We start from the raw sequence: 23,135 nt of genomic DNA, 5'->3' as shown, positions 1-23,135 counted from the left end.
CCTGTATGGCATACCCACTGAAGACCACCATTTGCTGAGGATCATTTTCTATTTCAACAATTTGTAGTTGCCAAAACAGACTTTTTATTTTTGCTTGTGAATACTGGAGCAGCTTTTCATCTTTATTTTTTTAGCACCACCCTTCTTTCCTCTCACAGTTAAGAAAGCAGACTGTGGATCCAGATTCCTGGGTTCTAATCCTGGCTGTGTCACTTTTTAGCTATGTGACCTTGAGCAGGTCACTCCCCCAAAGTCCCAGTTTCTTTCATCTGTAAAATGGGGATGGTAATAATACTTATTTCCTGGGGTTATGAGGATTTAATGAGTTCATATATATAAAGCATTAGAACAGAGTCTGGTCTGTAGTAAGTGTTATGTAAGTGTACCATTATTATACTCAAGGTTTTGTTTTGAGTTCTACAGCCCTACCTCAGATTCTCTGAATTCGCAGGTTAAATTTGTGTGGTTCTGCAGGCTTGAACTGTTTTGAAGCAGCTGTGGTCTCACTTCCCATGTGCTCATATATCTGGGGCTTAAGACCTCTTGATATTTATGGAGTTGCTTGAAGAAGAGTATTTTTTTTTTTAAGATTTTATTTATTTATTTGACAGAGAGACAGCGAGGGAACACAGTAGGGGGAGTGGGAGAGAAGAGGAAAACCTATACACATGCCATTTAGCACCACCACCTTCATCTTATCTGTGTTGTATCCACAGCTCTCATGCTATATAGATGTGTGCAGATTTTGTATAATTATATGTTTATTTTCATGTGTATATATTTACAACTGTGTCTATATTTCATTTTAAGATCTGGACGTTGGTAGTTGGCTATGTGTTGACTGTTTCATTCAAGTGGAATGCAAGCACTGAACGCTACTTGAGAGCAGTTTCAATTCCTGTCTGGATTATATTGCTTTTTCATTTAGGTGGGTCCCTTTTTCTAAGAAAGTCTAGATTAAGATCAGCAGAGGCTGATCACGTGAATTCAAGTGAATTTTTTTTGTAGTGTTGTATGCTGCATTTAACATTCTGTAAAATCTTTAGAAATTGTGCTTTAATCCTTCTTTAATCTTTAATACAAATGTTATGCTTTAACATGTCTTTTAATGATATTGAATGTTCATTTTCAAAAGGTCCTTTAAAAATAAATATATCTTAAAAAGTAGAGCACCCTTAGACTGTCATGGCCACTTCTGAGTGTCAGACTTAAGGAGGATATAGATAAGCAGTCAACTGTGTGAGCAATAGTTACGGAACCAGAGGTATTTACTCAGGATGAGAGAAGGGGACTGGGCTCCATGGGTGGAGGGAAGGAGGAGATAAAATATGGAAGCCTGTTGCAAATATTTTAAGGACTATGATGTGAAAGAGTGGTTTAAACAGATCTCTGTAACCATGAGGGAGAGATGTCAGAGCAACGAGTAGCTTCAGGGAGACAAATCTGTTCAATGTCAGGACGATCTTTGTCAGCAGCTTCAAGTAATGAGTTCTCTTTACTGTTAGCTGGGTGGCTGCTGGGAGATTGCAGAGTGATTTTTTTTTTTCAGGGACTCTTTTATCTCCAAGTCTTAAGCTTATGGAAACATTAGGTTCTAATAAATACAAAATTCAGTAATCTAGAGCAGTAGTTAGCCTATTTAAAGTAGTTTTTAGAGCTCCTTATTGTTAAAAACCAGAGTTTTCCATGCTTAACCTACTGAGCCACCACGACCTGAGCTGAAGGCAGATGCTTAACCTACTGAGCCACCCAGGCGCCCCAATATCTTTTTCTCTTAATGTAGGCACTTATCACTCTAAAGGTCTTTGCTTAGAGTCTGATGTGGAACAAAACATTAACAAAACATTACTTTCTAGCTTTGCTGATTTGGAATCCTAAGGAGTATGTTATATGTTAGCAAGATCCCCTGATGTCTGATGTGACTCATTTTGAATTTGGGGAAAGCAGCGGAGGGAAATAGGCAGTCCAGGGGGCTCTAGATCAACTCAGGGAAACGCAAATGGCTACAGGTAGGGACGAAAAATGTTAGCATTTTTGCCCTATACACTGAGGATACACTGAAGCTTTTTGCAGTGCCCCTTTGGGCCATTTCACCCTTTCTTGAGAGATGGGAGTTCACACCCAGTGGTATTTTCAGGAAATGAAGTCGTGACTTTAGGTTCTGTGCCTGATGCAGGTCACTTTGGGGTTAAGCGAAAGGCTTGAGTTCAGGATTGTTTTAAATGCTGGTGTGCCTTAGAACAGACTTGATTCCTCAGGTGATAGAAGCCCATTCAGGGTAGGCTGGCACATACCCAGTCCTTTAGAACAGGGGCCTCAGAGCAGGGCTGGATTTAACTGAGAGGAGTCCTGAACTGAGATTTCATCTGTCTTATGGCCTTTAAAAGAATTTGTTTTCCCTGTGAAATAATTTTGTTAATGACATCTATGCCAAATTGTTCTGTCAGTCTACTGAGTCTTTTTTTTTTTTAATCTAACCTTTACCTTCAGATACTGTTGCTAAGAATAAACTGAATCTTTTAAAGACAAGTGCTAGATTTTTATTTAACTAAAAATGTTAACTCTTAATAATTTTCAGCATCCCTGGCTGGCTCATGGAGAATTCCAGTGTTCCTGGTTATTGTTTTCCTGATGTCTGTGGGCACGCTGTATGAGAAACAGAATGGAAAAGAGTCTTCTGGTAAGAAATAGGGCATTCTATTAATATTACTTTAAAGAAGTATTTGAGAAAGTAGCTTTATTTAAAAAACATGCAATGATGAAAGTGCTTTAAATCTGTTTTAAAATCTGTGGTATTTTCTGAACAGAAGATAAACATGTTTAAAATATTTTAGGTTTTAAGACTGTGCCCCACTCTCCCCCCTTTTTTCATTTTTTAAGGGTATAATTCATATAAAATTAACCATTAACTTTTTAAAGGTGGATTTAGTCCATTTGCAACCACTACTTCCATCTAGTTTTAGGACATTTTAAAAGGAAAGGCTATACCCGTTAAGCAGCTAGCCATAAAGTTATTTATTTGCGTTTTTCCTTCCTTCCTTCCTTTCCTTCCTTTCCTTCCTTTCCTTCCTTCCTTCCTATTTTATTTATTTATTTGAGAGAGAGAGAGAGAGCCTGAGCAGGGGAAGGGCAGAGGGAGAAGCAGACTCCCTGCTGACCGGGGAGCCCAATGTGCGGTCCTGGGATCATGACCTTAGGCAGACGCTTAACCTGCTGAGCCACCCAGGTGCCCCAATATGTTTTTTCTTAATGTAGGCACTTACCACTCTAAACTGTCCTCTTAGAACTGCTTTTCCATCCCATAAATTTCATTTGTTGTGTTTTCATTTTCTTTGGGTCGAGATACTCTTTGATTTCTTCTTTGACGCATTGGTTAATCAGAATTGTATTGTTTAATTTCCACATCTTTATGAGTTTTCTAATTTTTTTGTTGCTTGTTCTTTTGGTGTCCTATGTAAAAATACCATTGCCAAATTCAAGATTGATCTTGGGTCCTGCAACTTTGCTGAATTTATTCATAAGCTTTAATAGTTTTTTGTGGCTTCTGTAGGATCATGCATATATAAGATCATGTCATCTGTGAAAAGAGATAGTTTTACTTCTTTCTAATTTGGATGCCCCCCCCCCCCTTTTTTTTTGCCTGGCTGCTCTGGCTGGAACTTCCAGTACCAAGCTGAATATATCATTTTCTCCTAAAGAATATTTTTGAAATGCCCTGGTTGCAAGTGATTTATATCCAGAAACAGTTTGTTAAAGACACAGGTTTCTAATGAGTTGTAAGGTGAGGCGTGGGGTGGCCAGATACTAACGGATCATCAGAGTGGACGTCTCCTCATCCGTCCCTGTGGAGACCGCTGTGACTGGAAAGGTGGGTCTGAGCAGCACACAACTTTACTGCAACTGACATTCGTTCCTTCTTTCTGAGGGCTATACATGAAGTAAAAGCAAATTACTAATCGCAGCAGATTTTTCAAAAAGAATTAATTTCTTCAGTATTTTGTTGTTGTTAAGTTGGAGAAATGAACAAAAAGAAAATAAAAATCATTCAAAACTCCACTGTCCACCTAAACATTAACTAGTGCCTTAAGACTTGTGTGCCTTCAGGCTTTAAAACACAAGAAAATTGGCTGATAGTGAATGTTCTCTTTTGTAATCGACATTTTAAACTTTATGTCATGAGCACCTTTCTGTGTCCGGTATACTTCTACATTATTCTCAGTCTCTTCATTTTATGCTAATCGCAAGGCTATTTGTGGTGTTTTGTACTGCTACCTCATAGTTTTTGTCTTTGTTTTTTAATTAAATTGCTCTTTGGTTATTATTTTGCTTGGAAACCTTCTCTCTCTGATAGTGGAAAATAGGAAAGATTTTATTTTGCTCTCTTTCTGGGTTTTCTTTGCTCAACCTGTCTTCCTGGTCACAATCTGTTAGACTCTGTGGTTTTGTATCAGCCCAGTAGACGTGAACTTCCTGTTTCGACAGCTATTGTGGAAAGCTTAGTGGTCTAAGCTTTCCACAATAGCTGTCTTGTTCCTCTTGGTAGCTTTATCTCCTCTCCCCCAGCCCCCCACCCCTTTTTTGCTCATAGTGACAATTCAGATAACTCAGCTTATCCCTCACCCTTCACCCCAGGACGGTTTTCTTTTTTTTGTTCATCTGGAAAGTCCTCTCTTTCTTTTCTTTAATTTTTTTTCAAGATATATTTGACATACAGCATTGTATCAGTTTCAGGTATACAACAATGATTTGATGTTCGATCAGTACCTTGCAAAGTGATTATAAGAAGTCTAGTTAACATCTGTCACCTTATGTATGTACAAACAAGTTTTTTTTTTTACTTGTGATGAGAACTTTCTCTTTTGGCAACTCTCAAATACGCAGTACAGTCTTATTAGCTTTAGACACCATGCTGTACGTGACATCTCTATGATTTATTTTGTAATGAAGTTTGTACCTTTTGATCCCCTTCACCCATTTTTTCTATCTCCTACCCCCAGCTCTGACAACCACCAATCTATTCTCTGTATCTGTGAGCTTGGTGTGCGTTTGTGTGTGTGTGTGTGTGTGTGTTTAAGTTTCCACATATAAGTGAGATCATATGGTATTTGTCTTTCTCTGAGTTATTTCACTTAGCATAATGCCCTGAAGGTCCATCCATACTGTTGCAAATGGCAAGATTTCTTCTTCTTCTTCCCCTCCTCCCTCCCCTCTCCCCTCCCTTCCCCTTCCTCCTTTTGTGTACACATACCACATTTTCTTTATCCATTCATCCATTGATGGACACAGGTTTTTTCCATATCTTGGCGATTGTAAGTAATGCTGTAATGTACATGGGGGCATATAAATCTTTTCCAGTTAGTGTTTTTGTTTTCTTTGGATAAATACACTGAAGTGGAATTGCTGGATCCTATGGTAGTTCTATTTTTAATTTCTTAAGGACAGTGTTCTCTTCTTGACTGCTTTTGTCCAGGGCTAAGTAAGTATGTTGCTGCAAGTATATGAATGATGTAGGTTAAAATGGATTTCAGATGGGTTTTCTCTTGGGTGTAAATTCTAGTCAGCTATGGGGCGCCTGGACAACACAGTCGGTTAAGCCTCTGACTCTTGGTTTTGGCTCAGGTCATGATCTCAGGGTTGTGAGATTGAGTCTTGTGGTGGCTCTGTGCTGAGCGCAGAGTCTGATAAAGTTTCTCTCACCCTCTCCCTTTGCCCCTCCCCGCCTTGCTTGTTCTCTCTCTCTCAAGTAAGTCTTAAAAAAAAATTCTAGTCAGCTGGTGATGGCAGCTGAGGGAGCTGTGCAGTTGGGATTCTAAGACCAATTTTTGAGCTGTGGGAGAAAGAAGGCCATATTTGATTATTATCATTATTATTTTTCATGTTCGATTATTATTATCAGCGATAAACCCAGCATAGTGATGTGCTGGCATGCCAGCCAGATTTCTGGTATTTGTATTCTAGACTATTACAAGGAAGGAAATCACAGGGACACAGAATACATGTTGAGAACAGATTTGGAAATGTTGTTTTTTGTTTTGTTTTGTTTTGTTTACTCTCATTCCAGTCTATTTCAGAATTTTTTTTTTTTTTTAAAGATTTATTTATTTTGTAGAGAGAGAGACAGAGAGAGTGCAGGGAGGGGCAGAGGGAGAGGGAGAGAGAATCTCAAGCAGACTCCCCACTGAGCTCGGAGTTCTACCTGGGGCTAGATCCCTAAACCGTGAGATCATCACCTGAGCCAAAACCAAGAGTCAGGCACTCAACCGACTGAGCCACCCGGGCTCCCCTAGAATAGATTATTCTTGATCTAGAGTCCTTTTACAGATTTCTAGTCTAGATAATCTTCATCATAAAATAGGCCTTTTAAACACTTTTTTCCCCTAAATTTCTGAGTCTTCTTGCCCCTAGAACCTTGTTTCTTTTAGGCATCGGAACTCAACCCATCTAGTCCATATCAGGACAGCCTTTCCCTTTTATTATAGTCAGTTCTGTCCTGAGATGTCACTCTAATATACTTAGGCCCAGGAAGGCTTAAATGCACTGCTGTGGCAATGTGTGCATTTATTCCTTATCATTTCCAGTGTCCCATTGGAGGATGTGTCTGATAGTCAACTGTGTAGGCATCTTTCTCTGTGTCTTCTGAGCTTTGACTCTTGCTGTTGTAGGAGCTTTTAGGGTGTATGGTTCACTGGATTCACAGGATAAATCCTTTGGATCAAAGCATGAAGGCTGTTTAGTTCCTAGATCTGGAAAACTCTTCTTGTGGATCATCATGGAGTTAGTTTCAGTGGTTCCTTCTGAACCCAGGGGCCTTACTCAATGGTTTTCTCTTAGACCTTGGGAACTCTTACTTGGCATTTTCTGGAACTCCAAGATAATGGAGGGAAAAAGTGTTAAGTGTGTACTGTGTTTTAAAATGTACTTTTTAAATCCATAAATAATCCCCAACCCCTCCCCGCCAAAAAAACCCTTGTAAAGTAGATATGTCCATTTTGCTGATGAAGGCATTTAATTTCAGAGTTTAAGTAACTTGCCCCCACAGGCGACTGGTAGAGCTAAGATTTAAAACTTAGGGTCCTTGACCCTGAGCCTGGTGTTCTTCCCCTTTACCAGGCTCTTTGAACAAGCATCAGTCATCCTGAAAAGGGAGTGACTGCTGATCTCTCTTGTACTCAGTTGTAGTTGTGAGCTCCTCAGTCTTACCTGTGGGCCCCGTTGGCCTACCACAAGTTCAGGAACTAGCTTCTGTGCCTCCTGGATCATGTCTCATTTGGTAGAAACCTGGAATCCAGCTTCAGAGTGTGCCCTTGGCTTGTGAGGAAAGAACACTCACATTGTTAATAATAGCAACATGAGGGGCGCCTGGGTGGCTCAGCCGCTAAGCGTCTGCCTTCGGCTCAGGTCATGATCCCGGGGTCCTGGGATCGAGCCCCGCATCGGGCTCCCTGCTCAGCGGGAAGCCTGCTTCTCCCTCTCCCACTCCCCCTGCTTGTGTTCCCTCTCTCGCTGTGTCTCTGTCAAAATAAATAAATAAAATCTTAAAAAAAAAAAAAAAAATAATAGCAACATGAGTGAGGCCCTGCTGGGCTCTTTAAACATGCTATCTTATTTAATTTTCTTAATAATCCAGTGGGGTTGGTACTTATTTAATTAATTAATTAATTAATTAATTAATTTATTTATTTATTTATTAGATTTTATTTATTAATTTGACAGAGAGAGACACAGTGAGAGAGGGAACATAAGCAGGGGGAGTGGGAGAGGGAGAAGCAGGTTTCCCGCTGAGCAGGGAGCCCAATGCAGGGCTCAATCCAGGACCCTGGGACCATGACTTGAGCTGAAGGCAGACACTTAATGACTGAGCCACTCAGGTGCCCTGGTTGGTACTTATTTTACAGGTGAAGAAACGTAGACACAGAAAGCCATTTACTCTGAGTAAATTTACACTTGAAAGTGCTTTTTCAAAAGCTAGGCAAACAAGCACCAGATGTACCTTTGATAACCTGGACACCCAGTCTGACAAGTAAGGGCAAGTACAGTTGGGTCTGTTCCTCCAAATATTGGTGATTGTTTATAAATGATCAGAAATACCTTGCAGGGAAGGTGTTAGGAATACCTTAGGAAGGTGTTAGGAAGGTATCAGAAATACCTAAGCAGGGAAGGCTTAGTAGTTGCCTTAATCATTTTGGGGTAACATGTAATATGAGTGAACAAGTTTGGTCCAGTTGAGCCCAAACTGGAAAAAGAAAAGGAATAAACTAAATTTCTTACTGCTCATCTGTCACTGCCCGGTCTGACACAGTCATTTAAAGAGGCCTAGAGAAACTCCTACTGGTCCATATCCAAGCCCTTGCTACTGACCAGTAGTATAATGAAGTGATACTAGAAGCCATTGAGAGGGAGGCATATTTTCCACATTATTGATGGAAACAAGCCTTCTTCAAAGGGAACTTTGCATGCTGGGGAGATTTTACTTGGTCTGTGGTAGAGCCCCCTTCCAGTAAGCATCCTTGGATGTATTTCTGGCATCTGCCACTATCACTGTCAACGAGCACTAAGTAGATCGAGTATCTCCTTCTTTAGACTGTTCTCGAAATATATCATCCTCTGAGTATTAGAAACACTGTTCTGCCCGTTGTTGCGCTAGCCATGTTAACAGATACTGTCCAAACATGTGATTGGTGTCTTATGTGCCAGACCGTGAGTTTCCATCCCCTGGTGCTAGGCTGCTAATGTTAGTGTCCTGCTTGCTTGGCCTTGTGTTAGGTCCCTGTTATTTGGGCCTCCACTTGACGCTGGCCCTGTCCCTGGGTAGATTGATACTTGAAACCTTGGATGCTCTTTCCTTTTTTTGTTTATGGTTCTGAGGTCCCAAGATTATGTGCCCTTGTCTGTGTGCCTATTTTTAGCTGGGGTTTCTTTTCGAGTACCGTGACTTTGCCTAGATTCTCTGTCCTGGCGTTCTTGTGTTTTTAGTTCATCATTTCTGCCAGAACCCTTGGGGTTTTTGAAGTGATGATTTCACTAAAGCAGAAATCGTTAAAGTGCCTGTTTGATGAATAAGAGCAGTCGTCACATCTTACATCCATGATTTTCAGGTACTCTGGATTTTCCCTGTGTGCTACTCTTTTCATTCCTTTGCAATGTTTCAGGCACTCTAAAAATTTGTCGAATTGTTTGTGTATCAACGAGGATGATATTGCATAGTTTTCATTGATTTAACTATGATTCACTGAATATTTACTGCATTATTTTAGTGACATCAGCAAGTTGGAGAGTCTTTAAGCGATAATTGTGAAGGTTTAATTTACTGGCCTTTTCCTTGAGTCTGTCATGCCTACTGGATGCAAGATATTTCGCATAACTCTGTGGGGAGATCTAAAAATGTGGCTGAGGACATAAGATCTAGGAAAATGGCTATACAATGAAGTAGAAAGGGGATGAGAAGCACAGACAAATAGTACAGGAGTGCTAGTGGCTTATGCTCATAGTTTATACTATCAAAGCCAGTGGTTTTGAAATAGCTAACATTTATTGAGCAAGCCCTTCATACCAGGCATTGTTCTGATTATTTCATATGTATTGTTTCACTTAAATGTCACATGAAATAGGATTTTATATAAGTCCGATACATGAGGATTTTAAGTAACTTGCCCATGGCCGTCTAGCTAGTAAGGAATAGACCTGGGATTTGAACCTGGACGGTCTTGTTTCCTCCCCTGTGCTCCCAGCCACTGGGTTGCACGGATTGTACTGCCTGGGTGCCTAGTAAGTATGAGATGCTCCGTTCTCCCTCTGCATCCTTGCATCTCTTCGCTCTTCTCATTGTACCATACGTCCTGGCCTTATTGGACTTCTTAGAGTTCTTTGAACAGGACACTCTGCTTTTCCTTGCCTTTGTGTCTTTACACCTGCTTTTTTTGTCTTTTGGGAAACCTTTTCTCCCTCTGCCTTCTGAGATACCAGCCTCTTCCTCTCCAAGACAGACTTGCTGTGTCTTTTTTTTTTTAATCTGGATAACATATTTAAATGGATTAAAAGAGTGGCATCTTTTACCATTCTTGTCAGGTAGCACCTTTGGAAGTCCTTCCCTGACCTCCCAAGCATGGATTAGGTTTCCATTTTCTGTGCTCCTCAAATATGCTACACTTGTGTTTACATTAGCTCCTAATGTACTGAATCGTAACTGATCATCTAAATATCAGACTGAGCTTGGGACTTGGCTCTCAGCGTCTTATCTCAGCATGTAGCCTAGTCACCTGTTTGGTCAATGAGGATTTAATGGGAGTTGAGAAATATAAGTCAAACTGCAGCCGAACTGAAAATCCATAATTAAGGAGCTGTAACATCATTACTGCGGAGCGACTTAATACAAGGGACTTATTTTTCAGAATCTCTCAAAGATGAGTCACTATTTGATTAAATTACTTGTGAAGAGGCGGGTTTAATAATTTAGGACCCTTGACTAGTCTTTAATCTTACATAAGGGAGAATACTTTGTTTGCATTCTGACTGGAGGTCTTTTTCTGTCTCTGCTGTGCTGTCCCAGGCCATTAGTCATCAGGCATTCCCATCCTCTTTCTGGAGTGGAGCCTAAGAAACCTCTCTTGGGTGCACAGAAAGCTAAGTCCTGTCTTGTCTCCGGTGTAATCAGTTTTTGAAAATTCTGTCTGGAAGTCTAAAAAAGCATGTTAATATGTTCAGATCTTCCTCCGTTTCCCCTCCATGGTTGTCAATATGGTATTCCCTTGTGGTTATCTGTATAACCATAATCTGGAAACTTGGGGCTTACCTTTGACCCTTAATCTCTTTCATTCCCTTCATGGGTTCATCATCACGTCTGGTCCACTTTGACTACTCCCTGCCTCTTCAGTGTGGCCACTTTTCCGACACCTCCCCTGCTAGCTGCTGCAGACCACACTATCATCATGTCTTGCCTGTAGTATTGCCGTTAACTTCTCTCCCTGTACCCATTCTTGGTCCCCTCCAATCTGCTCTTGACCAGACAGCAAGAGTCATCTTTTTATATCTCAAAACTGTTCATTTATTTATAAACCAGGCAGCTGGGTGTGCTCCTGAAGGGGCAACATGAGAGATCCTTGCAGTGATGAACCTGTCCTGTATCTTGTGTCCATGATGATAATCCTGATCACAGTACTGTGCCTCAGTGTGGCAAGATGTTACCACTAGGGGAAACTGCGTAAAGGGTAGACAAGGTCTCTCTGTCCTCATTTCTTAAAATTGCATGTAAAGCTACAATTATCTCAACATTTCAGTAGAAATATTATCACCCTGTTTAAAATTCTTCACTACTTTCCTACTCCTTTCAGAATAAAGCCTAAAGTACTTACTTTGATCTTCTGTGACGTGCATCATCTGACTCACCATGTCCAGCCTGGTTTATTAGATACCGGTTTCCTGCTAGCTGTGATCCGGACACACTGACCCTCTTACACTATCTTTAACATGCTAGTGTCTTCACTTACAGCCTTCCTACTCACTTCCTTCTGCCCAAAATACTGTTCTTTACATTCTCTTGATGAATTCCTTCTCATCCTTTGTATATCAGCTTCATTTTCTTTTCTTTTTTTGGCATTTTATTTTATTTTAATTTAAATTCAATTTAATTAACTTAGTGTATTATTAGTTTCAGTGGTAGAATTTAGTGATTCATCAGTTGCATATAACACCCAATGCTCATTCCATCAAGTGCTCTCCTTAATGCCCATCACCCAGATACCCCACCCCCCCCCACCCATCTCCCCTCTAGCAACCGTCAGTGTGTTTCCTGTGGTTAAGAGTTTCTTATGGCTTGTCTCCCTCTCTGTTTCTGTCTTATTTTTCCTTCCCTTCCCCTGTGTTCATCTCTTTTGTTTCTTAAATTCCACATGAGTGAAATCATGTATTTGTCTTTCTCTGACTTATTTTGCTTAGCATAATACCCTCTAGTTCTGTCTACGTCATTGCAAATGGCAAAATTTCATTCTTTTTGATGGCTGAGTAATCTTCCTCTGTGTGTGCGTGTGTATGTATACACACACTATATATATATATCCCACATCTTCTTTATCCATTCATCTGTTGATGGACATTTGGGCTCTTTCCATATTTTGGCTATTGTGGACATTGCTGCTATAAACATTGGGGTGCATGTGCCCCTTCAAATCACTATGTTTGTATCCTTTGGATAACTACCTAATAATGCAATAGCTGGGTCCTATAGTAGCTCTATTTTTAACTTTTCCAGAGTGGCTGCACCAGTCTGCATGCCACCAGCAGTGTAAGATGGTTCTTCTTTCTCCGCATCCTCACCAACATCTGTCGTTTTCCTGAGTTGTTAATTTTAGCCCTTCTGACAGGTGTGAGGTGGCATCTCATTGTGGTTTTGATTTGTATTTCCCTGATGCTGAGTGATGTGGAGCGTTTTTTCATGTGTCTGTTGGCCATTTGTATGTTGTCTTTGGAGAAATGTCCACGTCTTCTGCCCATTTCTTGACTGGATTATTTGTTTTTTGGGTGTAAGTTCTTTATAGATTTTGGATACTAGCCCTTTATCTGATAAGACATTTGCAAATATCTTCTCCCATTCCATAGGTTGCCTTTTAGTTTTGTCAACTATTTCCTTTGCTGTGCAAAAGCTTTTTATCTTGATGAAGTCCTAGTAGTTCATTTTTGCTTTTGTTTCCCTTGCCTTTGGTGATGTGTCTAGCAAGAAATTGCTGCAGCCGAGGTCAAAGAGGTTGCTGCCCATGTTCTCCTCTGGGATTTTGATGGATTCTTGTCTCACATTTAGGTCTTTCATCCATTTTGAGTATATTTTTGTGTATGGTGTAAGGAAATGGTCCAGTTTCATTCTTCTCCATGTGGCTGTCCAATTTTCCCAACACTATTTGTTGAAGAGACTGTCTTTTTTCTATTGGATATTCTTTCTGCTCTGTTGAAGATTAGTTGACCATAGAGTTGAGGGTCCATTTCTGGGTTCTCTATTCTGTTCCATTGATCTATGTGTCTGTTTTTGTGCCAGTACCATACTGTCTTGATGATTATAGCTTTGTAATATAGCTTGAAATCTGGAATTGTGATGCCTCCAGTTTTGATTTTCTTTTTCAACATTCCTTTGGCTATTCGGGGTCTTTTTTGGTTTCATACAAATTTTAGGGTTCTTCGTTCCAGCTCTGTGAGAAGAGTTGATGGTATTTTGATAGAGATTGCATTGAATGTGTAAATTGCTCTGGGTAGCATAGACATTTTAACGGTATTTGTTCTTCCAATCCGTGGGCATGGAATGTTTTTCCATTTCTTTTTGTCTTCCTCAATTTCTTTCATGAGTGTTCTATACAGAGTACAGATCCTTTACCTCGTTGGTTAGGTGTATTCCTAGGTATCTTACGGTTTTTGGTGCAATTGTAAATGGGGTCAATTCCTTGAATTCTCTTTCTTCTGCCTCATTGTTAGTGTATAGAAATGCGACTAACTTCTGTGCATTGATTTTATATCCTGTGACTTTGCTGATTTCCTGTATCAGTTCTGGCAATTTTTTGGTGGAGTCCTTTGGGTTTTCTACATAGAGAATCATGTCATCTGTGGAGTGAGAGTTTGACTTCTTCTTTGCCAATTTGTATGCCTTTTATTTCTTTTTGTTGTCTGATTCTCAGCTTCATTTTCATTTCTTGAAGAGAAGCTATTCCTGATTCTCCAGACTAAGTCAGGTTTTTTCTGTTAGGAGTTCATAAGATAGTATGTTTCCCTTATAGCAGTCACTATAGTTTGTATGCATTCACATTTGTGTGGGTTTTTTTTTTTTTTAGTTTTTTATTTTTAAGTAATGTGTACACCCAGTATGGGGCTCAAACTCACAACCCCGAGATTAAGAGTAGCACACATGCTCTCTATCAAGTGAGCCAGCCAGGTGCCCCTCTTTTTTTTTTTTCTTTAAGGTGAATTAACAAATTATTCCCTAAGTATGATAAGAATTTTTTTTTTCCATGTGGTTCTTTAATTCGTATCTGTCTCTTCCACTAAACTCCATGGGGGCAGAGTCTGTGTCTTTATCCCTAGCATTCAATACAGTGAGTAATGAGAACATGTGAGACATGAAAGACAGTGTCTTTCTTTCTTTCTTTTTTTTTTTTAAGATTTTATTTATTTATTTGACAGAGAGAGAGACAGCGAGGGAGGGAACATAAGCAGGGGGAGTGGGAGAGGGAGAAGCAGGCTTTCCGCCGAGCAGGGAGCCCGATGCGGGGCTCGATCCCAGGACCCTGAGATCATGACCTGAGCTGAAGGCAGGCGCTTAATGCCTGAGCCACCCAGGCGCCCCAACAGCGTCTTTCCCTCTCAACCTGTTCCCTTATTGGCATGTAAGAAACACCTTACATACTTAGGCCAGAAGAATAGGTCCCAGTTGTTCTCTTCCCAGATCATGAGTTTGACTTTCTCTTGGATTGCCTAAAAACAAACCTCTGTTAGGCATTTATTAGAGGAAGAATAGGATATGGTTGAGTAAGATGAATGCTCTTGATCCTGATGGTTCGGCCTACCGGTGAGCCATTTCAGGGCCTGGCCTACTTGTCTCTGGGAGATGGCCAGCCTTGGATTTGTTGAGTAGGTGGAATTCATTTGGAGCTGAAATTCATTGGCTTTCTGAATGGTCAAAGCTATTTTCATTGGTTTGGCAGAATTCTCTGTTGTTACATTGTATATTGGCCTACCAAAAGTGAGGTCCCATCTCTATGAGTGTGGGTGTATGATTTGGTGAGTGTTAATGTTCTTAGTTGTGGACAGTAGAATCCACACTAGCTAGAATAGAAAGAGATATTGGTTAGCATATAGAATTTTGGGGAAGACCAGACAATTAAGCTTGGATCTGACAGAGGCAGAAGCAGTATAACCGGGAAAAGTGCTCAGTGACACCAAAGGACTATTTGAGCAAAATGCCACAGCTGCCACAAAGTTAGAGATCAGATAGCAGAACTTTCAGAACTTCTGCTAAGTAAGTTCCTGCAGAAAAACCATATGCCTCCATGACTGTTTGACACTCGAGTGCCCAAGTTACAGTCAGTCCCACTTTGGTCTTCTGGGTCTTGTACAGGTGTGCCTGCCTGGTAGAAACTGCCTGTACATGGGACCTTAGCTGCAAGGGGATCTAAGGAGTACAGTCTGTAGCTTTCCAGTCCCTTGGAGGAGGAAAGCATGCTAGAACCTGGCACTGGGTGAGCTCGTCTGTGTGGTCTGCCATAGCAGATGAAGGGCTGACCATTACAGACAGACCTCATTGGGAAGTGTTTTATTTGAGTTTAGTGCAAATGATTAAGCTTGGTGTACTACCTTTTGGAACTTAACATGGGAACATATAACATGAAACAGAGTAATGTATTTTAGACTCTCAGTGGTGGATTTTGCCTGTGCTGAGTTATGCACCTTATGGAGCTATATGGTTTTGCATTGTACCCATATGTTTGCCTATTCATTCATGGAATGTTCTTATCGAGGGCACTGAGTGTTGGCTGTTCCGTACGGTACTGGGAGCTAGTAATGCAAAGGAGAGTAAGACAGTCTGCATTCAGGAAACTCACAGACTTGGTGTGGCAGTGTTTTTCAGCAGAGATGTGCATTTACATTAAGTTGTGAAGTTAAAAAGTAAAAAAGCAGGACTCCACATTTAGATCTCCACTCTGAGCTGCATGCACCAGTGTGAGGTTCCTAAGGGAGACTGATATGCAGAGTCCAGGAGCCAGATTTTTAGCAGACTTTCCTATTGATTCTTAAGCATTCTCCCTTGGTAAAGAACCCTTGGTCCAGTGGATCAGTTAATAACCATTTTGTTTTATTGCTTTTGAAATCTTAGGACTATATTTCCGCTTGTAACAGTTGTTTCCCACTTTGCTTTAAAAAGTTGTAAAAACACATACTTGTTTTACAGGAGCAGAGTTACCAGGGCAGGTTATTTCCATGGCAGCTTCTACTCTGGCAACCTTGGCCATCTCCATCACAGGGTACGAATCAAACCCTGAGGACCCGCCCTCCGCCCACCCTGCAGGTGACTGACCTTACGAAGGAATGTTTTCAAAATCATTCTGAAAATGAAAGACGCTTTATAAAGGATAAACTTAAGGACATGAGCATCACAGAATGTAATTTACTGGTCCTTCCTTTTCGTCTGATTTCTCTTTTTACACTTTTTCCTCCTCTCATCTTTGTTCTCACATAATCACTTTTTTCATGCTTTTAATTATTTACCTTTTTATGTTTCTTATCTTGAATCTTTATCTTTTCCCTTTTTTTTTAAAAAAAAGCTTTTCTTATGTTTCTTTTCTTGAATCTTTATCTTTTCCCTTTTTTCTTTTTTAAAAAAAGCTTTTCTTATTTTTCTTTTGTTATTCCTTCTCACTTTCCTTTCATTTTATTTTTTTTTCTTGGTGCCCTGTGTACCTTTTCCATATTTTTTCCCACTCAATCCTTTCCTTGTTTTCCACTTCTATAGCTGTCAGTTCTTCTCCATTGTTCTGTTTTGCTCTCTTTACATTTGTTCTCTTTACATTTTGCTTTTGTTGTTGACCCAACTTTTTTTTTTTTTTCCTCTCTCTTACAGTCATCCATTTCTCTGGCATTTCTTGCTTTACTTCTCAAAGTTTGCTTTGCATGCCTCATGCTGTTACTATATTAACTGTTTCCCCTAAAGCGGGCTGTTTGGTTGTTCTGGATACCATGCTCCAAAAGATCCAGCTGGTAGATTTACATCAGCTTTAAAGTCACACTGTCCTCACACAGGGTTTAGGAATGGAAAGGGCCATCTCTGTGCCAAGCGGTCTACTAGTGCCAGGGGATTTGCAGTTACAGAATATTTTTCGTGAGCTCTTCCTGAACAACTGACTTTAGAAAACTCTTGAAAGGAGGGATCAGCTAAGAAAAGTCATTTGGAGTGGTAGGAAAACACATTTTTATTTCACATTGAATCATGTTTTCAGAATGAAGGAGGGGATGATGTTTTGGTGATGAACATACTCTTCTTCTAAGTATCTACCACACCCACCAACATGCAGTTTCCAAATTAGAAAGATTCTTAAAGAGCAGAGTCAAACAGAAGCGTATTATAACTAGTTGGGCTTTAGCCCCAGACCTCAGGGTGGAATGTTAGTTCTGGTGAGATGGGCCGACTTACAGCGTTCTAGTGTGTCAGTAGTAAGAGTTTACTCACAGATAAACATTTAACATTAGGAGAGGCACTAAGGACATTATAATACAGCACTCAGAGGGCTACTGTGTAGTTCCTTATGAACATTATGAAATGAGACGGAAGGTTGTCTTTCAACAGTATTTAGGGAGCACCCACTGTATGTCAGGTACTATTCTGTGTGCTGTTCAGCGGAGGGAGAACAAGACAGACAAGGTCTTAGCTCTCCTGGAGGTGACATTCAGCTGAAGGAAGAAAGTGCGACAGGGTAAGTGGAACACGATATAACTACATAAAACTATGTAAAAACTATGGGACAGGATGGGGGTTCTTGTTTCTTTCCTTTATTTTTGAGACTTTATGAAATATAATATTCTTTTGTCATTAGCTTTTTTAATGGAAGGCAAAATGCAAGTTGTAGGGTGTTACTCATTTTCATCATCATGGCATATACTGAATAATATTGCTTTAAGACTTACATGATTTCTGAGGTATATGGTATGTTTTGGTAAAACCAGGAAATAGAAATAATATAACCCTATAGTAAAAGGTAACTTGGTAGTTGCATTGTTAGAAAACAGTACTTTATGTGAACTCATTCGGTATGGTCTCCTTTATTTGAAAATTCCTCACCCCCAGCAATCTGTCGTTGTTTTATTTCTCATTCTAAGGGAACGACCTGTTTCAAAGCCCTGGGTTTGTTTTTATAAGAGCAGTTGGCTCCATTTTAGGTGAAATGACACTGAAAAGCCGTGTTGTATCAGAAATACATATATATCTAATAAAATTATATTAAAAGAGGTGACATTTTTATATCTAGGAATTCTGTATCTTAATATTTCTTGCTTTATACAGTTTGAGGAGTTTTCATGGGGTAATTATAATTCTCAGCTATTTTGTCATAATTTTTATTTAAATTACATATATATAAAACTTTGAACAGTATGAAATGTATACAGTAAAATATAAAAAACTCACCATACCCAGCTCTACCCCCCAACAAACTCAATTTCCCTAGATTTTTTTTTTGTAAAGATTTTTTTTTTTTTTTTTTAGATTTTTTATTTATTTATTTGAGAGAGAGAGAATGAGAGAGAGCAAGCACATGAGAGGGGGGAGGGTCAGAGGGAGAAGCAGACTCCCTGCCGAGCAGGGAGCCCGATGCGGGACTCGATCCAGGGACTCCAGGATCATGACCTGAGCCGAAGGCAGTCGCTTAACCAACTGAGCCACCCAGGCGCCCTAAAGATTTTTATTTATTTATTTGACAGAGAGAGCGAGAGTGAGAGCAGAAACACAAGCAGGGGGAGTGGGAGAGGGAGAGGGAGAAGCAGGCTTCCCGCCGAGCAGGGAGCCCGATGCGGGGCTCGATCCCAGGATCCTGGGATCATGACCTGAGCCAAAGGCAGACGCTTCACACCAATGGAGCCACCCAGGCACCCCTCAATTTCCCTAGATTTAAATACGGTCGGTAGTGTAATTCTCCACACGTTTTTCAGTGCATATGCAAACACACATCCAGATCCTTGTTTCTTTTTTAACCCAGTGTAATCATGCTGTCAGAGTCCATTTTGAAGGCTTACAGTAGAGTAGCTTAGTGAATTGCGCCGTAGGACTGCTAACTAATGTGGACTAATATGGTGGTGATTTTACCCCCCTTTTCAGAAACCATGGACAGAGGAGAGCCCCCTCCAGCGCTGTCCTCCTCTCCTTCAGCTTCCTCCCCTTCACCCACTCTGGGCAGACAAAGGCCTGAAATGGGAACGTTTGTCAGGAAGAAGAAGACCAGCGACATCTACTTCGTGTCCCTCGTGTGGGCCATTATTGGAGTCCAGCTCTGGTTGAACCTGTGGATTATACAGTTGCTGCCAGTGCCTATTGCAGGTGATCGGTCCCTGTGGTCTGGTCTTGGAAGCCTTCTTTTTCTTTAAATTTTGGATTTTAATATTTGAGGTAATATTATTCTCTTTTAAGATAAAACAATTGTATATTTAAAGCTGTCTTCTGAGGATGGAAAAGTAAGTAATTCAGGTGAATTTTAGAAGAGTCTTTTATTTCATGCTTTCCTGATTGTTTGGGCTTAACCTCTTACTGCAGTCAGAACCTTTGCCAAATTTATTTATTTATTTACTTTTTTTTTTTTTTAAAGATTTTATTTATTTATTTGACAGAGAGACACAGTGAGAGAGGGAACACAAGCAGGGGGAGTGGGAGAGGGAGAAGCAGGCTTCCCGCCGAGCAGGGAGCCCGATGCGGGGCTCGATCCCAGGACCCTGGGATCATGACCTGAGCCGAAGGCAGACGCTTAACGACTGAGCCACCCAGGCGCCCCTATTTATTTACTTTTTAAAAGATTTTATTTATTTGAGAGAGAGAACGCGTGCGTGAGAGCACAAACAAGGGGGGAGGGGCATAGGGAGAAGCAGACTCCCCGCTGAGCAGGGAGCCCTGTGTGGGGCTTGATCCCAGGACCCTGAGATCAGGACCTGAGCCACACAGGTGCTCCCCTTTGCCAAATTTATTAAGTCCTCAGTTGATGCTCAGGGTCCTGCCATCCAGATACCGCCTAAATTTGATTAGTCTTTTCTTTATCAAAGCTTTTCATTATTGACTTAAACATAATTTCCTTTTTGGAAGCCTGTTTTCCACCATGGTTTAAAAATCTAAACTCATTGGACCATTTACCTTCTAGATCCTTAGTTTTAAAACTTGTGATTCTCATTAACTTGGACAGTTAATGAAATAGTTACCTTTTTTTAAAAAAAATGAAAGATTTGTTAGGACCAGAACGCTGTATAATGCCTGTCCTTAGGGAACATAGAATACGAGGTCGAAGTTTGTCTGTGCTTCTTGCATCCTCAAACAGAACTTCTGTTTGGCAGTTGGAGCTAGTCACAAAGTACATACCATAGCCATGCTTTCTGTTAAGGAATTTATAGAAATGCTTAGTGAAATAGTTTAAATTGCTCTTTCTGGATTGTTCCATACATTTTTGGTTTTGCCAAATGATTTATTTTATACTGCCAAATTGTGTCAGGTACTGTTGGAACCCCCTTCTCTTTAAAATTTGTTAGCAGGAGTTAACATTTATCCTAGTCATTTCTTGACCTTCAGGCCATCATAACAATTTGACATGGCTTGGGAGAGCAGGCTTTGAACAGGTGGCCCCCAGAACATTTTCTACAGCCTGTAATTACTCTGGGCTTATTCTAGAGACCATAGGCGCTTTCCTAGGACCTCTCTAGAGATTTAAAAATGTTAATGATGGAATTGTTGAGGTGGTATGTAACACTGACCTCACGGTTCAAAAGAGTAAACTGTGAACCATTAGATTGTATGGCCAGGGGTAAGGACACAGAAATCCTTGGAATTAGGGAAATTATAGTAGTTGGGATCAGTTATCCAGGGTCCAGACTTCAAGGCACCCCCACAGATAAATAGCACTTCCTTCTGGCCCCACCACCTTCTTAGGTGGCCTTTAATAGGAAGCTCACCCCCTGCTTGCAGGGTGACCTCGCTGCCCAGTGCAGAGGGTACATACATATTGTGCTCTGTGAGTGGTCTCTGCAGAAGCTGTGCCCTGTGTAGCCTCAGGGACCATTTGTAACAACCCTGCTTGTCCCTACTCTACTTCTCTACTGAAGCCTGCTCAGAGATTCGGATGTACAGAGCAGCATCAAGTAGAGAAATAGGAATACCAGGGGTATAAAATCATGATGCAAATGGAATACCTGATACTTTCCTGGCCACTAACGTTAAACATCCAAGGAGAAGAATAACATTTGGCAAGAGCATCTATAATAGCCAAGGAAATTGGGACATGTCAGGGGTTAGGATTCTTCATCCCGGAAGGGTAAGGTGTGAGGGGCCAGGATTGTAGTCACTGAAATCTTCATGATCAGAATATCTTATGTTTATATGGTCTATGAAATAATCCCTGGCTCCTTCAGGGATTCGGACTTCACAGCGAAGGTAGTATATGGGCAGGTGGGGATTGTGTAAAAAGTTATTTGTCCTAATTCTGTCAGTTTGGAATACCATGAACTTTTCATTTCTCCCCTTGCCTTTTTTTTTCTTAACTGATTTTTATTTAATATTAGCTTCACTGTTTTAGAAACGTCACATGAAATTAAAGGACCTTTTCACGTTCTGACTTTGTAATCTATGTTTTGGTTTTATATGCATTCGTTCCTTCTAGTTTGGATCCTCAAAAAGCTTGTTATTCACTTTGGAGTTGTGGACTTCTTGGAGAAACGCTGCCTCGTGTGGTGGCAGGCCGTGGAGCACTTCCTCAGGGAGCGGCAGGAGGCTCTCGCCCCGTGGCCCGTTGTTGGGCTTGGAAAATTCTTGTTAAAAGTCGATAGCAAGGTATTGTATTTTAAGACTTGGGCTGTTTTAATGGAGTTTATATATGCATATATTCCATGTCATGGTATTTGGTATTCATACTATGATTGTCAATAACACGTTTCATGTCTACATCTGTGATGAAATTTAAAGTTTAGAATTATGGCTTCTGTAAGGGTAGGATAGATTTAGGTTGAGTCAGTATTGTATAAGTAGTTTTCCCTCTTAAAAATGGGAGAAAAGGATGTTAGGGAGCACCTGTTCAACTCCCTCATTTTATAAGGACCAAACTGAAATCTAGAGGGGCTATGTGACTTGCCTAAAATTATATTGCCAGGTAATGCTGCCTCAGTGCAGTATTTCTGGAGTAATTCCCACATGTCAGATAATGGGCTAAGTCCTCAGGAAAATCCACTGACTCACAGAAAACTAGATGCAGGAGCTCTGTTTAGTGGAGAGACAGCAGTCCATTAAAATTTAGATGCAGTGGTTAGGAGCATGAACCCTGATCCCAGTTCTGCTATTTACTAGCTATGTGATCTTGGATGAATTTCTTAACCTTCCTCTGCCTTGTTTTCCTTACCAATACAATAAATATAATAGCATGTGTCTCGGAGAACGGCTGTGGGGGTTAAATGAGTTAATAGACGTACAGTTCCTAGATTGGAGCCTGATTCATAATAAGCTCTGTGTGTTAGCTGTGGTTTTAATTTGTGGAGGAAAGTATGTACAGAGTACAGTGTTAGTACTGAGCAAGAAAGGACTCACTATTGGCGAGGCAGTGGGAGAGGGGAGGTTTTGCAGAAGAGGTGGTGCCACAGCAAATTTTGAAGCACAAGTAGGAGTTTCTTAGGTGACAGGGCAGGAGGAACAGGTGGACGGAGCAGGGCAGAGGTAGATAGAGACTGCCGCAGCCTGACTTCTTAGGGAGCACCAAGGAAACAGGCATGGTGGGATATATGCAGAAGCGAGGCTGGAGAGTCAGGCGAGACCCAGTCGAGGTCTTTGTGGGTGCTGTGCTCTGTGAGCCGGACTTCCTCACAGAGCCTAGTAACTGTTTCCCTGAGCAGGTCCGTCCATGACTTCAGGTTAGGTGAAGTCACTAATACTGTTAGATGAAACCAGCATAGATAGAGATGAGAAGAATAACTGGAGTTCACGTGAGGTGGAAGGAAAGAAATCTTTTAAAGCCATGGTAACATCTCCTGGGCAACAGAGATGCAGGGGGATATGTTTTTCTGTTTTTGTTTTTGTTTTTGTTTTTTTTTAAGATTTTATTTATTTATTTGAGAGAGAGTGAGTGAGAGGGAGAGGTAGAGAGAATTTGAAGCAGACTCCGCACTGAGCACAGAGCCCAACGTGGGTTTCGATCCTGCAACCGCGAGATCATGATCTGAGCCGAAACCAAGAGTCGGTCTTTCTGTCTTCCAGAAAGCTTGCCAGTTTTAATTACCATCAATGTAACATAAGGCAGTGCCCATTTCCTGAGCTCTTGCTAATACTAGATGTTATAGTGTAACAAAATGTCCTTTTCAGTTTCATAAGAAGAAGTATCTCAGTGTGGTTTTAATTTGAAATTTTAAAAAATAGAGTTTGCTTATTGGCTATTTATATTTTT

General features: G+C 40.6%; 1 protein-coding gene across 2 annotated transcripts in view; it reads left to right on the top strand.

Moving 5' to 3' along the window:
- The window catches only part of TMEM245 (transmembrane protein 245), a 99,619-nt gene that overhangs the window by 8,296 nt on the left and 68,188 nt on the right, over window positions 1-23,135 (top strand). For both annotated transcript variants that reach the window (XM_032418169.1, XM_032418167.1), the window contains exons 2-6: window positions 811-928; window positions 2,579-2,680; window positions 15,920-16,036; window positions 18,836-19,054; window positions 21,369-21,538. In XM_032418169.1, the coding sequence (XP_032274060.1) occupies window positions 811-928; window positions 2,579-2,680; window positions 15,920-16,036; window positions 18,836-19,054; window positions 21,369-21,538 (726 nt within the window). The remainder of the gene's footprint in view (window positions 1-810; window positions 929-2,578; window positions 2,681-15,919; window positions 16,037-18,835; window positions 19,055-21,368; window positions 21,539-23,135) is intronic.

Source organism: Phoca vitulina, unplaced genomic scaffold (assembly GCF_004348235.1).
Source record: "Phoca vitulina isolate PV1807 unplaced genomic scaffold, GSC_HSeal_1.0 scaffold21, whole genome shotgun sequence".
Taxonomy (NCBI): Eukaryota; Metazoa; Chordata; class Mammalia; order Carnivora; family Phocidae; genus Phoca; species Phoca vitulina.
This window is presented reverse-complemented; position numbering and strand designations above follow the sequence as displayed.